At 43.9% G+C, this 22597-nt stretch overlaps 1 protein-coding gene across 2 annotated transcripts in view; it reads left to right on the top strand.

Moving 5' to 3' along the window:
* CDH23 (cadherin related 23) overlaps positions 1-22597 on the top strand; it is a 1814588-nt gene that overhangs the window by 1711018 nt on the left and 80973 nt on the right. For both annotated transcript variants that reach the window (XM_029608940.1, XM_029608939.1), the window contains 3 exons: positions 1117-1294; positions 17144-17355; positions 22079-22273. In XM_029608940.1, the coding sequence (XP_029464800.1) occupies positions 1117-1294; positions 17144-17355; positions 22079-22273 (585 nt within the window). The remainder of the gene's footprint in view (positions 1-1116; positions 1295-17143; positions 17356-22078; positions 22274-22597) is intronic.

Genomic DNA, 22597 nt, shown 5'->3' with positions numbered 1-22597 from the left:
GTCTGGTTCTGCTCCTTCCTTGCCCCATCTCCAGTCAGCTCTGCTCTGTCTAGCTTCAAATCCAAAAATGCATTGCTTTATTTCCCCCAAAGACTTTAATGGGATTGATTCAAATGAATTGAAAAGATTCAGATTTTTTGGGGGACCACAGTCATTCAATTTGGTATATCCGAACCAAATCAAAACTAAACTCATTTGTTGTGTTTTTCCATTCGATTCGAAATGGCACTGATAGCCCCTGTCACATGTTAGGGCAAAGAGCAGCCATCGCCATTTTGACTAATGGAGGCCTCTGGCGGAGAGGGAGGTCACTCCCAGACCTCCACTAGGCCACCAGGTACGTTTTGTTGAGTCCAGGGGGAGGGTGGGCTAGAATGGTCAGGAATGAATTGGTTAATAAAGGGGAAGGGTTGGGGGCGGGTTCTGGACACTTTTTTAAAATTTTAATTATACAGTGCACTTTTTCAAAAAGAAAAAAAACACCCAAATGTCATGGTTTTTTTGCTTTTGTTTTTTTTGCCCACGAAATACAATGAAATAGAAAATATCATTGTTGCAAATGAATTCTCACCCTTAATAAGCACCATCCATGGGCAAATTCCCAGATTAGACTGCAATCATTTTGAACAACTGTACTTAAAAGAAAATTAATTTCTTAGAGACTCAGGCAATGGAAAGAAACCCCATGTTAGTGAATATTTGCTGTCCAAACTGGGTGGGTTATGCTTTTAGCTGTGTCTGAACCAAGTCTTTGGATAAACTCAATTTGAATGTTTTCTACTTCAAAAAATATGTAACCCTAAAAATTTAGAGGGTGGAATAATTGTCTTCCAAAATATATTTTCTTCACTTTAAAAACTGGGGTAGTGCTGTTTTGGGAATACATTCAAATTTAGAGACAGAGTGTTTGATTTCCAAAACAGAAAAAGTAATCACAGTTGCAAGACATGCCCCCTTTTTTTTTTTTTTTAAATAGGGTGCTGGACTGTGGCTCATTTATAAAATAGCGTGCAGAATCTAGCTATTCAGAAAGAGCTGAACCAGAAGGGGGAAGGGTGATGGCTGAAGCTACCTGTCCCTTGTTCAGACTCTCCCTGTGCTTGGCTTGCTTTAAAGGTACTGATCACAGTGCTGGACATCAATGACTGCAGACCCCAGTTCTCCAAAAGCCAGTTCAGTACCAGCGTTTATGAGAATGAACCCGAGGGGACCTCCGTCATCACTATCGTAGCCGCAGATCCAGATGAAGGTGACAATGGGGTGGTGACTTACAACATTGAGGGTCCAGGAGCTGGTAGGTTGCTATTCTATAAGGAATTGTGGTTTATGTTCTACATTGCTATGTACAGTAACAGCCAGGTTATGCCAATTCAGTAATATTAATCACTAGCAAAGAGGTGTTGCTTTCATTGTGGTAACAGGAAATATACAACCATAAGTTACTGTCTACAAAGATACAACTCAAGAGAGAAATTATCTAAAAAGGGAAATGGAAAGGAAGTAAATATTGTAAATGGTGGCTTAATTTAAAATCATGAGTGTTGGGGGATAAACATCTTTATCTGACTGGCTGATGGTGATTGCTTAGATATGCAAATAATATTCTGTAATGCAAGAGCATATTTTAAAATTTGTTCCCTTACTTATTTCTATAAGAAAACAATGTTTCTCAGGGTCCACATGCATGCATATGAATGTTTGTACTTTTCAGGTATTAGAAAAAATTATGATACATAGTCTGCAACATGTACAATAATCCTTATCGACTAGCCATCATGTCTTATTATTTACCAATGAAACAGCTTTGAAAGATGTATACACAAGAAGCTTTAAGTGGCCTTCAGAATGTCATTTATGTTACCCACCCCTAGTATGCTCACGCATATTGGCAATTTGTTGTTATAATAATTTTGCAATAACAGGTCCTATAAAGAACCCTTAAACATTAAACAATTGGGTTGACTGCATTGGCTGAAACTTCTATAGTAACTCTATGGATTTTCATACCACTCTATTGACATTGCAGGTCTTGGATTATTGTTTTTATTGATTATTGATATTTTACTGTTTCATACCTAGAGTTCTAGTAGATCAAGAGTGTTCAACTGCAGTCCTTGAGGACCACAGACTGGTCTGGTTTTCAGGATATTCCTGATGTTGAAAGGTTTATTTTCCAGCTTAGAACATAAGAACATAAGAAATTGCCATGCTGGGTCAGACCAAGGGTCCATCAAGCCCAGCATCCTGTTTCCAACAGAGGCCAAAACCATGCCATAAGAACCTGGCAATTACCCAAACACTAAGAAGAACCCATGCTACCGATGCAATTAATAGCAGTGGCTATTCCCTAAGTATAATTGATTAATAGCCATTAATGGACTTCTCCTCCAAGAACTTATCCAAACCTTTTTTGAACCCAGCTACACTAACTGCACTAACCACATCCTCTGGCAACAAATTCCAGAGCTTTATTGTGCGTTCAGTGAAAAAGAATTTTCTCCGAGTAGTCTTAAATGTGCTACTTGCTAACTTCATGGAATGTCCCCTATTCCTTCTATTATTCGAAAGTGTAAATAACCGAGTCACATCTACTCGTTCAAGACCTCTCATGATCTTAAAGACCTCTTATCATATCCCCCCTCAGCCATCTCTTCTCCAAGCTGAACAGCCCTAACCTCTTCAGCCTTTCCTCATAGGGGAGCTGTTCCATCCCCTTTATCATTTTGGTTGCCCTTCCTTCTCCATCGCAACTATATCTTTTTTGAGATGCGGCGACCATCCTAATTGTTTATTTCATCTTCACTATCTACCTTTTTCCAACTACAGTTGTCAAGCTGTTATACTTATGGATAGAATTTATAAAATTGCATGCGGTCGTCCACGCGCACGTGCTACCCGGCAATGCACATGGACACCCGATTTTATGACATGCACATGCAGGTGCGCACATGTTATAAAATCGGGGATCGGTGCGCATAAGGGGGTGCACAATTGTGCACCCTGCGCATGCTGACGCCCGCGGTCTTCCCCAGTTCCCTCCCAGGCCACTCCGATTTTGGAGCGGCCTGGGAACTTCCCAACCCCATACCCTAACCTCCCTTCCCCTAACCAACCTGCCCCCTATCCCTGTCCTAATCCCTCCCAAAAATGTATTTTACCTGCTGTTTGCACGCACCAGCACCTGGCCGGTACGCAATCCTCCAACACAGCGGCAAATGGCCGCGTGCTGGAGGCCTCTGGCCCTGCCCCATCCCCTGGCCCGCCTCACCCCCTCCCTGCCCCTTTCCCGAAGCCCCAGGACTTAGACGCGTCCCGGGGCTTTATGTGCATCATTGGGCCTTTGTAAAATAGACCCAGCACGCGTAACCCCACCTTTGCGCGTAAATCCTTAAAAATCTACCCCTTAGTCTCTGACTGCAAGTTGCACTTAATATGTTGAATCCTGCCTTGAGTGAGTCTCTTATTCAAAAAAGCAGGTAATAAATCCAAATGAATGAATAAATAAATACAATAATGAATATGCATGATAGATTTGTATACATTTGAGGAAATGGACATGCAAATTTGCCTCATGAATATTCATTATGGCTATCCTGAAAACCTGACAGGTCTGTGGCTCTCTAGGACTGGAGCTGGACACCCCTGTGTTAGATATCCAAACACGTAAAAAAATCTAATCAAATAAATAATTCATGTTTTGTGTCTAGCTGATTTTTTATGGTTAAAAACGTCAACTATTTCAAGTTTCTTGAAAACACAGTTACCATGGAATAAACCCTTTCATGTTAAAGTATGTGTGATGCTTGCAGGTCCTGGGACAAAAAGTATCTGTGGGCCTGCAAGCTGATTTTCCCCTTTTATCCACACTAGGAAGGAGGCAATTTTCAACAGGCCTTCCTCTGCGGAGCAACCATTTATCCGTGCACAGTCTCTTTGCAAATTACTCCCTTGTTGGGTAATTTTGTAACTGTCCACATATATTTAAAAGTACAGTAATTAGCCACGGACTTTAAACCAATTTTCAAAGGAAAAGTACATGCATGCAGTCCCTTTGAAAATTATCCCACCAAAACTACCCACACACATTTACACTTTCTAATTTGTGCTGATAAAAAAAATGACATCTTTTGAAAGCGCAACAGCATGCGTGCAAGTGGAATGCCTCTGCTAGGTGCAGGTAAATGCATGCACAGAGCTACATGTGGGTAATTTTGGCTGAATATCGGCAGGGCAGGTTTGCAAGAGACCCTTTCTGCAGGTGAAACACCTTTTATCCCTGGAAACACCTTTGAAAATTTGTTTCTTTGGTCTTGGTTTTCACACAGGATTTACATGCTTAAAGCCCAGTTTTGCGCACATAAATGGGCTTTGAAAATCAGCCAGATTTCATGCATGCTTTTGCGCCTGGCCACAAAAGGCGTTCAGGGAGGGGGGGGGGGGCTGAGTTGGGACAGGGAAAGAAGATTTATGCATATTCTTTTGATTTTCAAAAGTCTGTTTGTAAACCTAGGTACACAACGTTCTCCGTCCTCATGCATAATGCAACAACTCTCTAATTTTTAAAGTAGATTTATGCCCATAAGGTCTGCTTTGAAAATTCAGGCTAAAATCTGTAGTTACAAAGCACCCTAAAAACATGGGCTGTTACAAAATTACCCTCCCTATGTTTATGTTTCTGAGCACCTTTTGGTTTTCAGCTTAGATGTATGAATTTTTCAGTTATGTCTCCTGCTCTTTAGTCTCATTCAATGGCAGACAATTTAAGAAGACATCTCCTTATTTGCATATTCTCTTGATCAGGAGGGAAGTAACCTTTCAAATCTATTCTACATTCAGGGTCAGATCTCACTACTACCCTCATACATGAAAGCTGCACACTCGCTGCGTGCCCAGTCCATTTTTGTATCTGGGATATGAACTTGGAACCTTCTAATCCTAAAGAAAGAATTCTGTTATCCAAGCTAAAGGATAAACTCCCCTAATTCAGCTTGTAGGAGATTTATATGTTTGGGGCGGGGACCAATAAAACCATTCATAAAAAAGAGAACAATTACAACAAATAGGCAATAAGACAAGACACTATAGCCAGCTAAGTCTAAAGCTAACTGGCCACAAGAAGCTGGATAACTTTAAAGCTGCTTCAGTGCATGGCTAGGATTAACTGAAAAATTTATTCAGCTAACTCCTAATATTGGAGTCAGCTGGAAAGTTAACCCATTTAACTCATCCCTGACCCAGAACACCTCCAAAACACCCATTAATTATCCAGCTAATTTTTAGGCAGAAAATTACTTATCCAGCTGAGGATATTAATTACTTAGCATTTAGATGGATAACTTGTGAGTAATCTAGCTATTAGCTGAATGACCTCATAACTTTTGTCAAGGTAACCTTAGAGATTGCTGAGAAGTGATACCTTCACAATTAAAGAATCACTATTTTACTTTTAAATAAAACATTTGTATCTCTCTTCTTATATTTTTCTGCCCTTGGCAATCATGGTAGCTTGCTTGTACACTTTTATTATGGTTTTCAAAATTAGAATTATTTTACAATGACAGTGCTGTTAGTTTAGCACAACATTTGATTTTTTATATTCTCTGTCTTTTAGTAAACTATGATTGACTCCATTGAAGTCAACAGTTTCCTAGGCAGTTTACTCCAAACCTGTCATCAGAGCATGCTGCTTACATTGCAGAATTACAACCTAAATGTTTATAAGCCAGCTCCTGAGAGCATATCAATGGTACACTTATCAGAGTTACAGAAGATCAGGAAGAGCCATTCAGTACGAGGCTTGAACTTCTGAGTTTGTTGGGTGCAACAGGAACATAAGGACCTTGTACCAATCAATCAAGTAGATTATCTTAATGTCACTGACTAGATACTGCATCAAATCATACAGCACACTGCAAAACGTGAGACCTTGCAGCATTGACGTCTGTGGTCTTGAATGGTTGGCCAGAAAAGGAGGACGTGCCAGCTGCCACAAGATAATAGTGGTCACTCAGGAATGAAATCAGCATACAAAATGGCATTCTATACAAAGGATGAAGATACATTATACCTCAAATTGCTGCGATCAGAGATGCTAACATGTATACATTCTAGCCACATCAGTGAGGAAGCATGTTACAGGCAGGCACGCGATAACCTATTAGGGATGTGAATCGTTTTTTGACGATTTAAAATATCGTCCGATATATTTTAAATCGTCAAAAATCGTTAGGGCCACGATACAATACCAATTCCCCCGATTTATCGTTAAAAAATCGTAAATCGGGGGAAGGGGGAGGGCAGGAACTTACTTACTTGCCCTAAACCAATGGCAGGAAAACCGGCACACTAAAACCCCCTAAAACCCACCCCCGACCCTTTAAATTAAATCCCCCACCCTCCCGAACCCCCCCCCAAATGCCTTAAATTACCTGGGGGTCCAGCGGCGGTCCGGAACGGGCTCCTGCAATTGAATTGTGTTGTCTTCAGCCGGCGCCATTTTGCAAAATGACGGCCGGAAAATGGCGACGGCCATAGACCAACACGATTCGACTGCAGGAGGTCGTTCCGGACCCCCGCTGGACTTTTGGCAAGTCTTGTGGGGGTCAGGAGGCCCCCCCAAGCTGGCCAAAAGTCCCTGGGGGTCCAGCGGGGGTCCGTGAGCGATCTCCTGCCGCGAATCATTTTCCGTACGGAAAATGGCGCCGGCAGGAGATCGACTGCAGGGGGTCGTTCAGCGGGGGTTCCGATCGTTAAGACGATCGAGGACACGATTCACATCTCTATAACCTATACTGGCCTAATATGCAAAGTGAGATCAAATATTTTGCCAGTGATTGTTCTCCCTAGCAAAGAATATGCACACAAGCAACAGAAGGAAACTAGAATGTTGCATGACATACCAACATGACTTTTGCAGATTGTCAGTATTTAGCTATGCTGGGAAAAAGTTCCTGTTGATAACTGATCACTATTCAGACTTATGGGACATTGAACTGTTCCCAGACAGTTGTGTCTGCAGAAGCCACAATTAAATATTGCAAGATACAGTTTGCATGTATGGTCAACCAGATCAAGTGTTTTTGGATAATGGACCTCAATTTGTGCTTATTTATGTATTGGTTCTTATATTCCACGATTTCCAATACATTACATGCTTACATTTTAAACAGTTTGCTACTGATTGGGAGCATGTCACTGTATCATCATGGCATCCACAAACTAATGGTAAAGCTGAATCAGCTGTGAAAAATGTGTGCAAGAAGGCAAAATAGATGACAAAGACCCATGGAAAGCTATACTTCAATGAAGAATCACACAAAAAAATGGCATGGATAGCAGTTCAGCACAGCGCCTGATGTCAAGGACACTGAAGACATAATTGCCAGTACAGTAGCCAGTCAGCTACTTGTGCCCTCTGTGATACAAGGTGTACTAGAAAGGCTGCAACACAGGAATCAAATCTTTAAGTCATGCGATGACGTATCTGCTCGGAATTTGCCAGAGCTTAATATTAGTGAGCCAATCTGCATGAAATCTGTTGCGTCCGTCGGTCTCAGACGGCTTCGACCCTTGTGCCTCACCTTTTTCTCTGCTTTCCCAGCTAGCCTTGGGAAAATGGCCACTGCCGCATCTGCAAGCCGCTCTCTCCGGCGTCCCCGAAACGGCCATGGCGTTGCCTCCCACCATGTTCCTCCCAAGGGTCTCCTAGGGTGCTCATGCGCGCGCGTGCTACCCACGTCTTTATTCCAGTTATGGCGCGAACCTCGGGGGCGTCCCCCTCAAGTGACGCCATGCCATCCAGGTATTTAGCCTACACTTGTTTGCTAGCTCATTGAGTTAGCAAGGATTGGACTTGTCAGGTCTAAGCTACTCTGCCGCTTGCGTGCTGCCGCTGGAAGCTCTCTCTCTGCCCTTCGGGGTATTCTCTGACCTGGGTACCCACTCCTTGGTGGCCCTCTGCTTTCCTTTCAGGTGCCTTATTGGGATCAGGTACTTGCTCCTTGAAGGCCTGCTCTCCCTGCCTTGGTGCCTGCAACCATCTACTTCAGCCTGATGGAATCGCCAACCTTACAGTTACCATCTAGTGAGTAATCTAATTCTCAGTCTGTCTCATCTACAGCTTTGCCATGCTGGGAAACCTACACCTGGATCTCCCTATACCAACTTGGTGAGACGGGTTCCCTCTGCCGAGGGTCCCTGGACTGCCACCTCTGGATCACCTCACTACTGCCACCCCTGGTGGTACACATCAGCTGTACAATAAAAGATCTAACTCTGTGTTTGTGCGTCCTGAGTCTAGCCCAGTACTGTGGCTCCACACGGTGCTCCTCCCCATGGGCGTGGTTATCTGCCACAGTACCCAAGAATCCACCCAAACACCGCTAAACCATAACTAAATCATTAATGAGAGATCGAATATGCCATTGGAGGCTGGGTTTCTGCATACATAAGATTGTATCCCACTCATATATGATGGATGTTGAAGGATCTGCGAATAGTTCTGCAGCTAGCTGCACAAGGCTTCTGTGGACAGTCCGCTCTATGGCTCAACTCGAAGGGCATAAGCACTGGCAAGTTAGATGCAAAGCATTGATAAGGAAGGCAAAAAGAATTTTAAAAGAAGCTTGCCATGAAAACAAAACCTCATAATAAAAATGTTTTCAGGTATATTCGAAGTAAAAAGCCTGCGATGGAGTCATTTGGACCATTAGATGATCAAGGGGTAGAAGGTGCATTTAGAGAACACAAGGCCATAACAGAAAGACTACATTAATTCTTTGCTTCGGTCTTCACTGAGGAAGATATAAGAGAGATATCCATGCCAGAAATGATATTCAAAGGTATGATTCAAAGGAAATGAAACAAATCTTAGTGTACCTGGAAGATATAATAGGGCAAATTGACAAACCAAAAAGTAGCAAATCACCAGGACCTGATAGTATATATCAGAGTGCTGAAAGAAATGAAAAATGAAATTGCAGACCTGCTATTTGCAATTTGTAAACTATTATTAAAACTGTCTATGGTACCCGAAAACTGGAAGGTTGCCAGTATGACACCAGTTTTTAAAACTGGATCCAAGGGTGATACACAAAGTTTCACACCAGTGAGCCTGATTTCTGTGCCAGGCAAAATGGTAGAAACTATCATAAAGAACAAAATGAATGAACATAAAGATAGGCATAATTTAATGGGACAGTCTTGCCTCAACAATCTGCTACATTTTTTTGCGGGTGTAAATAAATTTGTGGATAAAAGGTGAGCCAATTGATATAATGTATCTAGATTTCCAGAAAGCATTTGACAAAGTCTCTCATGAGAGAGTTCTTAGGAAATTAAAAAGTCATGGAGTAGGGGGCAGTGTCCTATTGTGGATGTTACGCGCCCCGCCTGTGGGCCTGCTCACCTTGATGGTTCCACAGAGGGTCCCAGGAAGACCTCCCTCGCGGTAGTTGCCAGGCCTGCCAGGCCCTGGCGTCCCGTGGCTTGGTCGCCGGGCCTTCCATTGCGTGCCAGGCCTCACATTGAGGCTCAGCATCCTCGGCCATGTTAGGCACACCCATACACATGCGCGCGGACTGCCCGGACTCATGTAGGGCCTAGGGCGGGTCCTAGCTCCACGGCGCATCCTGATTGATCCCTCGATATAAGGAAGTTCCTGTCTCTGCTTCCTGGCCTAGGCAATCGGGTCGGTTTGATCTAAGATTGCTTCTGGGGTTACCCTGGCTCCAGGTCCATGAACCCCAGTTTGATTGGCAGTCCCTGCAGTTGGTACAGTGGGGCCCAAAATGCCAAAAGACTTGTCTGCACCCGGTATCCCCCGTGATACCCGTCTTGAAATCAGTTACCCTTCCAGGGTTACCTCTGCAGTATTCTGACTTCAGTGATGTGTTCTCTAAGCAGAAAGCGGATACCTTGCCTCCATTTCGCAAGTTCAACTGTCCTATTGAACTTCTGCCAGGCACTTCGCCTCCCAAAGGTAGAACCTATCCGTTGTCCCAGCCTGAGACTCAGGCTATGTCAGAATATATTAAAGAGAATCTAGAAAAAGGCTTTATCCATCCATCTGATTCCCCCGCAGGAGCGAGGTTCTTCTTCGTGAAAAAAAGGACAGTGGACTACTTCCCTGTATCGATTACAGGGGTCTCAACATGATAACCCGTAAGGATCGATACCCGCTACCCCTCATTAGCGAACTTTCGATCGCCTTGAAGGGGCACGAATCTTTTCCAAACTGGACCTGAGAGGTGAGTACAACTTGGTGTGCATACAACCTGATGATATTTGGAAGATGGCGTTTAATACCAGAGACAGTCAATTCGAATATGTGGTAATGCCTTTTGGGCTATGTAATGCTCCAGCCGTCTTTCAACGCTTCATGAATGAAATCTTCCGAGATCTCCTGTACAATTTCGTAGTTGATTACCTCGACGACATTCTAATCTTCTCTAAGGACATAGAATCCCACCGTGAACACGTCCACATCGTCCTCCAACATCTGAGAAAGAACCATTTGTATACAAAACTGGAAAAATGTCTGTTTGAGCGGAATCACTTACCCTTTTTGGGATACATCATCTCTGATCGTGGATTCTCAATGGACCCGGAAAAACTTCAGGGAATCCGCGACTGGCCTCAGCCAGTAGGCCTTCAAGCATTGCAACACTTTTTAGACTTCACCAATTATTACTGGAGCTTCAATGCGAATTACTCTTCCATAGTTGCCCCACTTACTGCTATGACTAGGAAAGGGGTCAACACCCGAGTTTGGACACCCAAAGCAATTACTGCCTTCCAGAGGTTAAAGAAGCCTTCAACTCTGGCCCTTGTCTCTTTCATCCAGATCCCAAACTTCCCTTTATTGTGGAGGTCGACACCTCAGCAATTGGCGCCGGAGCCGTTCTGAGTCAAAACTCCCCCACGGGCAAGCTAACTCCCTGCTCGTTCTACTCTCATAAGCTTTCCCCCACAGAACAGCGTTACACCGTGGGTGACCGCGAACTCCTTGCGGTCAAACTAGCGCTTCAAGAGTGGCGCCCTTGGTTAGAAGGGGCGCAACATAAGTTTACCATCTTCACTGACAACAAGAACCTCGAACATCTCAAAGAGGCTCAACTTTTGAATCCCCGTCAGGCCCAGTGGGCCTTATTCTTCGAAAGGTTTGACTTCAACTTGTGCTTTTGTCCTGGTTCCAAGAACTTGCATGCTGATGCGCTGTCCAGGTCATTCGAGCCTGAAGACATCCCAGAAGTTCCTAGCTTCATTATCGACCCTGCTTGTATTTCCCTTGCTGCGACTACCACAGTCCCTGTTGGGAAGACCGTTGTTCCCCACTGGCTACGTGAACGCATCTTAAAGTGGGCCCACGACTCCAAACTGGCAGGCCACTCCGGTCGTGCCAGGACACTGGAAATGCTGCGAAGGCACTATTGGTGGCCTACCATGGTGCAAGATTCACAAAACTACGTGGACTTATGTCCCACTTGCGCCCAGCAAAAACAACCAACGGGGAAGCCTTGGGGCTTGCTCCAGCCTCTCCCAGCACCTCCCGAGCCATGTTCCAGCATTTCGACGGACTTTATTACTGATCTACCTCCTTCCCAGAATAACACGGTGATTTGGGTCATCATCGACTGCTTCTCAAAAATGGGTCACTTTATCCCCATGCTGGGCCTTCCTTCAACCCCGGAACTGGCAAAGCTCTTCCTGAAGAACATCTTTCGCCTCCATGGACTCCCCAAGGAGATTGTATCCGATAGGGGACCACAGTTTGCCGCCAAGTATTGGCATTCCTTGTGTCGAAAGTTTGACATTTCCCTGAGTTATATGTTGACCTACCATCCCCAGGCCAATGGGCAGGCCGAAAGGACCAATCAGACCTGGAAGACACTCTACGCTCCTATGTAAATGATCAGCAAAACAATTGGTCGGATCTTCTCTCCTGGGCTGAGCTGTTGCATGTCGCAGCAACCACCGACACATCCCCGTTTGCAGTAGCCTTCGGACAGCAGCCCCGACTGCCTCTTCCTGTTCCTCTGACGGTTCTGTCTCCAGCGGCTCAATCCATGGCTCAAACCATTCGCCAGGTATGGACCCAGGTAAAAGAGCGACTTTCACGAGCTGCTGACCGCGCCAAGTGCACTTCTTATCTTCATAGACGACCCGCTCCACTCTTTTGACCTGGCTAGAAAGTGTGGCAGAGTGCTTGACACAATCAAATGAGACTTCCCTCTCACTGTCTGTCTCTGAAGTACATTGGACCATTTCCTATGATCCGAAGAGTGGGAGCTGTCTCATATCAACTCCAGCTTCCTCGTTCATTGGGTATCAACATGTTTCACGTGTCCCTGTTGAAGCCATTGGTCTTCTCCTGGCCCTCACGCAAAGACCCTCCTGCTCCGCGTATCTCTGCAGAACCTGACACTTCTCTCCAGGTAAGAGAGGTCCTCGATGTGTGGCGACGGCGAGGCAAGTGGGAATACCTCTTAGCCTGGGAGGGCCATGGGACCAAGGAGAATTCATGGGAACCCTCCTAAAACATCTTTGATAAGGATCTCCTGAGGACTTTCCATAGACTGTACCCTGAGAAACCACAGCCGCGTAGGGGGAGACCTAGAAGGGGGGGGGTACTGTTATGTGCCCCAACCGCAGCCATCCCGCATGTGGGCTTGCTCACCTTCATGATTCCAGAGCGGGTCCTGGGAAGACCTCTCTCACGGTAGTTGCCAGGCCTGCCAGCCCCCGGCGTCCCGTGGCGGCGGTCACCAGCCTTCCACTGCACGCCAGGCCTCATGCCGAGGCTCGGTGTCCTCGGCCATGTTAGCCATATCCATACGCGCGGACTGCCCTGACTCACGTAGGGCTTAGAGTGGGTCCTAGCTCCGCGGCGCATCCTGATTGATCCCTCAATATAAGGAAGTTCCTGTCTCTGCTTCCTTGCCTTGGCAATCAAGTCGGTTTGTTCTAAGATTGCCTCTGCGCTTGTACCAGTTCCTGCTTGTTCCTAGTCTTGTTCCAGGATCCTTCTGTTCCAGTTCTGTTCCTGACTTGTTCCTGCATCCTAGTTCCTGTGTCCTGCTTGTTCCTGTGTTCGTCTGTCTGTCTACCCAGGTAATACTCTCGGATTGTCTCACTGGTACTGATCTCAGCTTGCTCTTGACCTGCCTGCCTGCATGCCGCCTGCCTCAAAGTCCACAACTTGTTCCTGACCGGCCTGCCTGCCTGCCGCCTGCCTCAAAGACCTCAGCTTGTTCCTGACCTGCCTGCCGCCTGCCTCAAGACCTCAGCCTGCCTTTGACCTCGTCTGACCTCTGGTACCTGACCCCTGCTTTGCAGACTATTCCTCAGACTGACCCTGGATCTTGAACTTTGCCTGCCTGACCTTGTCTCCAGATTCTGGCTCTGTTGCTCGCCTTGTCATCACCAACTCTGTTCTGGTTCTCCGTGTTCCAACCAGCAACCACCTTTGAACCCGATCGCGCTCCCCCTGTCTCCGTGGGCACGCCAGACTTTCATTCTCTCAGGAGACCCTGCGAGGCCCACCTAAGTCCAAGCGGCCTGGGTCCCTACGGGCTCCTTCCGGGGGGACCTCGGGCTTCCATTGGTGAAGATCTTCCCAGCCTCTGTCTCCTCCAGTGCTCTGCCCCCTGGGGCCAGTTACCTCCTGTTTCCCTTTCAGGAAGTGTTCCATTTCTGCCCTAGGACAAGGGTCCACCCCCGAGTGCAACAGTGGATTGGGGACTGGTTAAAATAAAACAGAAAGTAGGTCTAAATGGAAAATTTTCTCAATGCAGAAAAATGGTGGAGTGCCCCAGGGATCTGTTCTGGACCACTGCATTTTAAAATATTTAAAAATGACCTAGAAATGGGAACAACAAGTGAGGTAATCAAATTTGTTGATGACACAAAATTATTTAGTTGTTAAATCACAAGAGGATTGTAAGAAATTGCAAGAGGGTCTTGCAAAAAGACTGGGCATGCAAATGGCAAATGAAATTTAATGTTGAGAAATGCAAAGTGATGCACTTAAGGAAGAGTAACCCAAATTATAGCTACACAATGCAAGGTTCCACATTAGGAGTCACTCTTCAGGAAAAGGATCTTGGTGTCATTGTTGAAAATACGTTGAAATTTTCTCCTTGGTGTGCAGCAGCAGCCAAGAAAGCAAATAGAATGCCTGGGATTATTAGGAAAGGAATGGAGAATAAAACAGAGAATTGTCATAATGCCTCTGTATCGCTCCATGGTGCAGCCTCATCTTGAGTACTGTGTTCAGTTCTAGTCACCACATCTCAAAAAAGATATAGCAAAAGTAGAAAAGCTCCAGAGAAGTGACCAAAATGATAAAGGGGATGGAATGATTCCCCTATGAGGAAAGACTAAAGAGGTTAGGACTCTTCAGCTTGGAGAAGAGATGGTTGAGGGGAAATATGATCATTGTGCGATCAGTTACATTGTGTTTACTTTAATGGAACAGGGATTGCAAGAAATGGTCAATATAGGTGGGTCGTGTTCTGCATGTCCATACGTTTTGCAGACTTCATCCTTTGAACACCAGTCAATGACACGAGAATTTAAATTGCAGGGACATTTTACATGTAATACAATTCAAGCTGTGTATGCAATTGTTTGTCCCTGCAATTTAATTTATATTGGTCAGATGAAGTACTCTATAATTGTATGTATAAGGGAACATTTGAGCTGTATTTGAACTAGTAATACACAAGCACCATTGGTAGAAAATTAGATGGCTCTTAAAAATTTGATTAATGACTTAAGATTTTTTTGTAAGCTGCCTTTTAGAGGTTAAGCAAGGGGAGACATTTCATGGTTGTTGGTTGAAAAGGAACAATAATTAATTTTTAATTGGGATACTTTACAGCCCAAGACAGTAACTTTTAAAATAGGTGTGCAGGCTGCATCAGAGGACCTAGAAAAAGTCTTTTTGTCATAAGTCCCCTAACTCAACTTCAGCCCAAAACACCGTTACCTTTATATCCATGGAAGTCATCGCTGTCGGGACAGTTGGTTCGTTTAAAAAAAAAGATAGTTGTCTGTGAGAAATTCATCCCATAAGAAACATTGTGCAAAAAACAAGATAAGTACAGATTGCACAAGTTGTTGTTTGGTTGGTTATTAGGACACTATACATAAAAAAAAGTTTTTGAATTATAATCACATATGGGTTTTGAATAAATTGCTTTTTGAAAAAGTAGAATGAAAAAATGGGACACTAAGAGCACATGATGTTGATCAGGGCATGATTCAAAGGTTTGAAGTGATCCATTTGATGCCCTTTCCACATTTCAAATCATTTTTCCAAAATCATTAATGGTAAACAATTTTACATATGGCAATCTTTGTTGTGAAACATAAGTATTGAGGCATACTGACTGAGAATATATAAAATTATTTTTACTGCTACTGCTTTTTTCGGAAACAAATGTACTCACTCCATGGTGAAGCCACATTCCCAGAAGCTCCAATTGCGGGAACTAGCCCATCATGAGGAGATAAGGGAGTAGATGTACTTATCCCTCCCTCTCTTCCTAAACCAGGCAACGGGGAGTGAGACCATCTGGGGTGGAGTGAGAGACCACCTGAGCTAAGAGAGCCAAATGACTCTGATGGACCGGGATTACTTCCAAGCTCTGAAACCCCAGGCAAAGAGCTCTGATCAGGAAACGAGTGCAAAGTCAATTGAGTGACTTTGCACTCATTTGCACTAAGAGCACATCCCTTAGGTGCATGGCTATGGCATGCTAGAGGTGTTGTGCTGCTGCACTAACCCCGAGATTCATCAAAAAAAGTTAATAATGCATTGATAACAAAAAGGGGCGTGTTTATGGAAATTTTTAACTTACTGCTTCGCATGTTGCAGTAAACTTAATGCATCCTGCACTGAGAGAGAGAGAGACTACCTACAAGGCCCTCATAGTAGGGAAGTATTTATCTCTATAGGAGGGGCACCTAATGCATTTTGATGAATGATGGGGTAAGTCTTTTATGGAGGAGACCCCGGAAGTGACATCAGCCGGTGCAGGGAGAATCAGGGCAAACTAGAAGGGCTAGTGCTGGACATTGTCTCTCTCACCCACTTCACAAGTCGTGCAGGAATGCAAGGATGGCAGTGCATCTTCTCTCGCTCCCCAGATACTGCCGCCACACTAGGTCTTTTATGGAGGGAGATTCCAGAAGAGACATCAGCCAGCGCATGGAGAACCAGGGCAAACTGACAGGCTAGTGCTGGATATCGCCTCTCTTACCTGCTCCACAGGTCATGCAGGAATTCAAGGATGGCAGCACGTCCTCTCTCGCTCACCCATTTTACTTAATTTTTATTAGCTTTTATTTCATATACATGAGTTTACACCAAGCAAAAATTGAACTGGAAAAAGAAAATTATGGTATATTTAATAACCATTTTTTTAAAAATCCATATTTTATCGCACATTACTAGAGGAAATACAAAGAGGGGGAACACTTAAGTAAAAAAAGAATATATAAAAAAAAAAATAACCCAAGCCCCAATGAGCACCAAACAGAAAATGTAACGGTTAAGCAGCATGGAATCCATCCGCCTTATGAGATCCTGTCAGGTACATATGACCTGGATTGGCCACTGTTAGAAAAGGATACTGGACTTGATGGACCTGTGGTCTGACCCAGTATGGTAAATCTTATGTTCTTAATTGCAGGCCAAGTTGTGTGTGCAAATTTCTGTATGGAGCTTTTCCATCTGTTTGGGATATGCTTCTATTCAAGCAACATAGAAGTGGATTGTTTCTCCTATTAGAGTCAGTGCATTTGATTTGCTCATGATTACTTGTCAGAATGTAATTTGATACATTTTGCTGAATTTATTTTGTCCCTGAAATTTGGTGAGTAAACATTTCTAATCCCAGGTGCAGCTGTTAAGGAGTTTCCATAAGAAATATATATATATATATATATATATATATATATATATATATATATCCCTTTGAGATATATATATATATATATATCAAAGGGAAAACACAAAACAATATTTGCAGGGAGATGTGATTGTCTAGAGAGGGGACGACTGGCATTACTGCTCGCACGTTTCAGATTTGTGCTAATTCTACTTCCTTTTTGTGTCTTTTTTTTTTTTTTCTTACAGTGGCATTTAAGATTGATCAAGATACAGGACTGATAACATCTCGAAGGCTCCTGCAGTCTTTTGAGAGGTTCAACCTCACAGTGGTGGCAACAGACAAAGGCAGACCGCCTCTCTGGGGCACAGCCATGCTCCAGGTGGATGTAATCGATGTCAATGATAACCGTCCGGTATTTGTCCGACCACCAAATGGCACCATCCTCCACATCAAAGAGGTAAAATTTCCTAAGCAGAGCTGAGGTTACAAAGATCATGTCCAAAGCCGTTTGCGCAGGTAAAGATGCATTCCTGCGTGCAAGCTGGCCGTTTGAGAATTGACCTCCCTCGGTGTGGCTGAAAGTAAAAGCGTTCTTTTAGCCACGCTTAGCTGAAGCATTCCTTGGGGCTTGTTTTGGACCGGATTGGAAAATAATGCACCTAGATTGCATTTTCAACTCCATGTACGTTACTTTACGTGAAAACACTGCCCACAGAAAAGGGCAGGGCAGCTGTTCATGGGCGCTTTCTCACGTGGCAAGCTTCAAAGTGTAAGCACCTGCCCTACTACCTATCTGAAAAATGGGTGCACAGCCTGCAGGTACCCACAGACTGTGGCCCAGTGCAAATAAATAGAAAATTACCCCCCTCATCATGGAGCCCAATTTTCAAAAGAATAAATGGCTAAATATAGGTGCCTAAAGGTAACTTGAGTCCCTAAAGTTAGTGCAGCTATTGGGATGACCTAAATTAAGACGCCTTAATTAGTCAATTTGTTTCCCTGCCCTGACCATGCCCATGTTTTAGGTGAATTAATTTAGGTGCCATATGATTTAAATTTAAGCCCTGAGCTCATGGACATTTTTAAAATGAGAAGATTAGGTGCCTAAAACTTAAAGTGAATCACCCATGTCTTTTGAAAACCGGGCATATACTAAGTTTGGCTTAGTTTTCAATATCTGATAACAAACCCCAGTATCTTGCCTATCTGCACAGAGGGCCAATTGTTCCAGAATATAACTCTGCTTATAATGGCTTTAGCTAGTGCATAGCCTTCATTTGAGGGAACAGATCAAAGTCCTACTTCTGCTGTTCTGTGGATCCTTTAGAGAATAATTTATTAGGGATGGCTGTCATTTGAAATGACATAGACAATGTTAACGACATTGTCTATGTCATTTTATGTCATTATTGAAACTAAAAAATAGGAAAAAACCCACAAAAGTTCTATCATTTTTTGTGCATACTATTTTCAAACAGTGCACGGTACTCTAACAAACCCCCTCATTTATCAAAATGTATTAAGGCATTTTCGCATGCGAAAAGCCCCGTTAACACATGCGATAAGCCCTTAATGCATGCAAAAACGCCTTTAACGCATGTGATAGCACCATATCATATGGTGCGATGCAAATCTGAAAAAGAGGAGGGGTTAGGGGCGGGCTGGGTTTACTGTTCTGCGATGTTGTATGTAGGAAATACCACATTCTGGCACTTATCTCAAAGTGCGAAAAAGTTATCGCAATTTGCGGTAACTTAGCTCTTCGCATAGGTATTAGTGCAAATTGCGATAAACTCCCTATTACCATAAAACACGCCGCTTTTCCCATTGCATGCGATATTTACCGCATTTTGATAAATCCAGGCCAAAAATTGCAACCCCCCTGTCCCACCTACCCCTACTGCCCCTAGAGGCGGCCATTTCCCCAGAAAAAGTAATATTTAAAAAAATAAAATCCCAGTTACAGGCCCTGTCCCAACCTCCAGCCCTTCTCCTTTATTAAAAAATACCCTCCCCCCACTGCTCACCCTATCTTACCCTCCAGACTCCCTCAGACTCACCAAATACTGCTTGGTGGTCTAGTGGAGCCCTGAGACACAGCAACCGCCATTTTGATAAATGGTGCTGCCCAGCCTTTGCCCTTATCATGTGACAGGGATTACTGGTGCCATTGGATAGCTCCTGGCATGTGACAGGGGTTACCAGTGCCATTGGGTAGCTGCTGTCACATAAGGAAAAGGGGGGGGGGGGGAAACAGGGGTGGCAGGAGTGGTACAGGTGTTTTCTGAGATTCCTGGGATCTCACTCAGATTTTTCTATTGTTTTATGTGGGAAATGTTTTGCTTTTTTTTCCTTTTCCATTTTTTTGTAGGTATCAGGAAATAGTGTGTGCTTTATTTCTTAATAGTGTATGTACACTGTTTGCATATAGCATGCACTATTTTCCAAATCCAAAACAACAAAAATGAAACAAAATGAAAATAAAAATTTCCAAACAAAAGGACAGGAAACCCCGCCCCCCCCCCCCCCACACACAAAATTTTGTTCTGCACTTCCCTATAATTTATCTTTTCCAAGTAAACAGAAAGAGGAAGACTAGGAAGTCTCCTGTCCATACTTTTGTATAAAGAAAGAGAGGAGGGAAAAGAGCCCTGCTAGTGCTTACAGGCTGGAGAATACCGTTTGTATAGAAAGAGTGGTAGGAAGTTAGGGAATCCCAATCCTAATCGGACAACAGAAGTAGGAAAAGACTGTGCCCCAAGAGGCCAGCAAGCTGAAAAAGGAGGAGAGTCTGGGATCTGCTTGATTGGGGAGATATTTTCCCCAAATATCTACTTATCCAGGGATTCGGAAAGGAGATCCAGCAGCCTGTAGGATTAAGAAATCTCTATCCCCATCTTTGAATAAAGAGAGAAGAGAAAGTTCATGGCTTGCCATACTGATTAAGTCTCCATGTGTGGGTCAGGAAGAAGAGCGAGGAGAGTGATGAGTAATATAACAAGGGAGGAAACCCCCCAGCACTGGTGATTATCACTGGGCAGAGTACAGGTTAATTCATGGAAGCCCCATATTTAGGGAAGTTATGAAATAAGCCATGTTATTTGTTTTTAAGGTTTTCTCAAGTTTCTGACACAAGTAGAGAAATGGTCTCGTCTAATATATTACTGTATTTTTTCTGATAAAAACTAGGAATTCATTAGGAGCTTCCATTCTAAAGCTGTTTTTGTTCCATTTTTACTCTTCCTTTTGAAGGACGTCATCTAATGTCCATGCATGAAAATGTGTACAGACCCTACACCACAATGGATGTACAGTGCATTGATTATTATTCCTGAAATTCTGTGCTGGTAGATTGCAATGTGAAATGGAGTTACTTGCTATAATTAATGAAGGCCAGCACAGTTTCGTTCCCAGTAGTCCATGGGAAAGCACTCAGGAAAGCAAGAGGACTAGCCAGGCTCTTGCTAGGATTATCTACCATTTATGCCTGGATGGGGCTTATACTAAGTTATATAGCATCCCGAAGAGAAAAATATATTGCAAATGGATTTTCTTGATGGATAGCACTTGCTGCTCACACGTATTGCATCCTTAATTTCACTTTCTGCAATGTATTGGAAACTAAGCTTAATCTATTTGTAATGCATTCTGTGATTAATCATTTTGCAGTTTTAAAATGCCTTTGAAATTCAATAAGCCAGAAAATGAAATAAGGATGGTACCATATAAATTGGTTTGTTTGTTGAACTATTCAGAGGGAAATAGTCAAAAGCCATTTAGACATAACTGGCTAACTTTAAGATTTTCGGGGATATTCAGTGATGTGACTGCGCTGCTGAATATACCCTGCTAGTTAACAAGATATATTTATCCGTCTAACTAGCTGAGCCATACATGTACATGCTACGCCCCCTCACTTCTGATCCAAAGGGCCTCCGGCAGCATTCTGTTCCCAGGATCCAGAATTATAAAGTCCTCCAACTCTGGACTGCCTTTATAGATCCCCTAGCCGGGACTTCCTGTGGCGCTGGCTGATGAAGTCAAATACTCCAGGAGTATAAGGAAGTCTCTTGCAACTAGCCAGTGCCTCAGCAACAGGTCTCCTGGTGCCCTTGTGTTCCAGTGTGTATTGCTATCATTGACTTGCTCCTGCCTTGAACTTTGAACTGTGTTCCTTGTGGGTCTTTGCCTTATCCCTAGCTTCTCTGTGCTCTGTTTGTTATCTAGTTCCTTGCCCATCCACTCTCATTCCACTTCCTTTCCTTGCTTGTCCTGTTGGTCCTGTCTGTCTTGTCTGTTCTTTTTGTCTTGGACTGACTACCTGAATCCTGAACCTGGCCTGGCCCTTAACATTCCGCTGTCTGACGCCTGTCTTGACCTCTGGCCTATCGCCCGTTCTGCTCTCTGCCTGCCAGGACCCTTGCTCAGATCGGATTCTCACTCAGCATAGCCCTAGGGACCCACCTAAGTCCTGCTGGCCGCCAGAACCCAAGGGCTCAACCTGTGAGGGAGGCAGCTGGAATAGGTGAAGCTCCAGCTAATTCCACCTACTGGCTTCTCCGCTAATTGCCGGAGTGGACTTAGCGAGCTAGGTGACACCAACCACACTGCAGCCACAAGGGTCTACTTCCTTCGACAGTGTTATATTACACATGTAGAGATAAAGAATAAAGATCCAAACTGCTGTCTTTCTATTTTGCAGAACACAGTCATTGTCCAGTGGACCATCTTAGATTAAACATAGTCATGTTATCATCGGTATTTTCTTGTGAAGTTACTGAGCTGTCTTTTCCAGTGCTTTACACTACCAAAAGTCCAACACTGAATGTCCATTTTTATTAAAATAATATTTACTAAAAAGTATTTAAAAATATATTAACCTGCTAATTATTTCCCTTGTACAAATGATGTCTTCCATGAAAACTGATGAGAAACCCAAATGGCCTGCAGTCCAGGGGTGCTTTCAAATGTTCATTTCAAAGCATCTCACAACCCGGATTTCAGAGTCTTAATTCAGCCAAATGTGAAAGGATCTCAGAGTCAGGACTTCAGAATCTCATTGTGGCTTTGGTATCTGTAACATAGCTTCTTATAAAGTATGGATATTGAAAAGTGAAAAAAAATACATCTCTTATCTATAAAGAAATGCCAAACAACTGACTACCTTTTTGCACAAGTAGGAAATACCGCTGAAATCCACCGTTTATGAAGTGTATGCCACAGACAAAGACGAGGGCCTAAACGGGGCAGTGCGTTACAGCCTATTGAGAACTGGCGCGGGCAACAAGGACTGGGAGTATTTCAGCATCGACGCTACCAGCGGACTTATCCAGACAGCGCTCCGGCTGGACCGCGAGAAGCAGGCCATATACAGCGTGAGTTTGTGAATGTGGAAGGGGTGCAGTCACACAGACCTTCTCCTCCGTGTGAGGGGAACACTTCACAGGAAGGCACACTTAACCTGGTTATTCTCCTTTAAGACTTCAGTGGCGCAGAAATCTGACTGTGCTGTGGCTCAGCAAGCCAAGAGTTTATGGGCTGAGCTGACCATTTGAAGGTAGGGCTATTGAAGTAAGCATGGTGCTCTCTTTTATAACCGACGCTTTATAGATCAAGGCAGAAAAATATGGGCTTTCAAATTTAGATTCTTTTCTTCAAAAACCGTGGGACTTATTTTATTTTTGTAATGAAAACCAGGA

This window comes from Rhinatrema bivittatum, chromosome 7 (genome assembly GCF_901001135.1).
Source record: "Rhinatrema bivittatum chromosome 7, aRhiBiv1.1, whole genome shotgun sequence".
In the NCBI taxonomy this organism is placed as follows: Eukaryota; Metazoa; Chordata; class Amphibia; order Gymnophiona; family Rhinatrematidae; genus Rhinatrema; species Rhinatrema bivittatum.
Note: the sequence above shows the minus strand (reverse complement) of the source record. Positions and strands in the feature narration are given on the sequence as shown.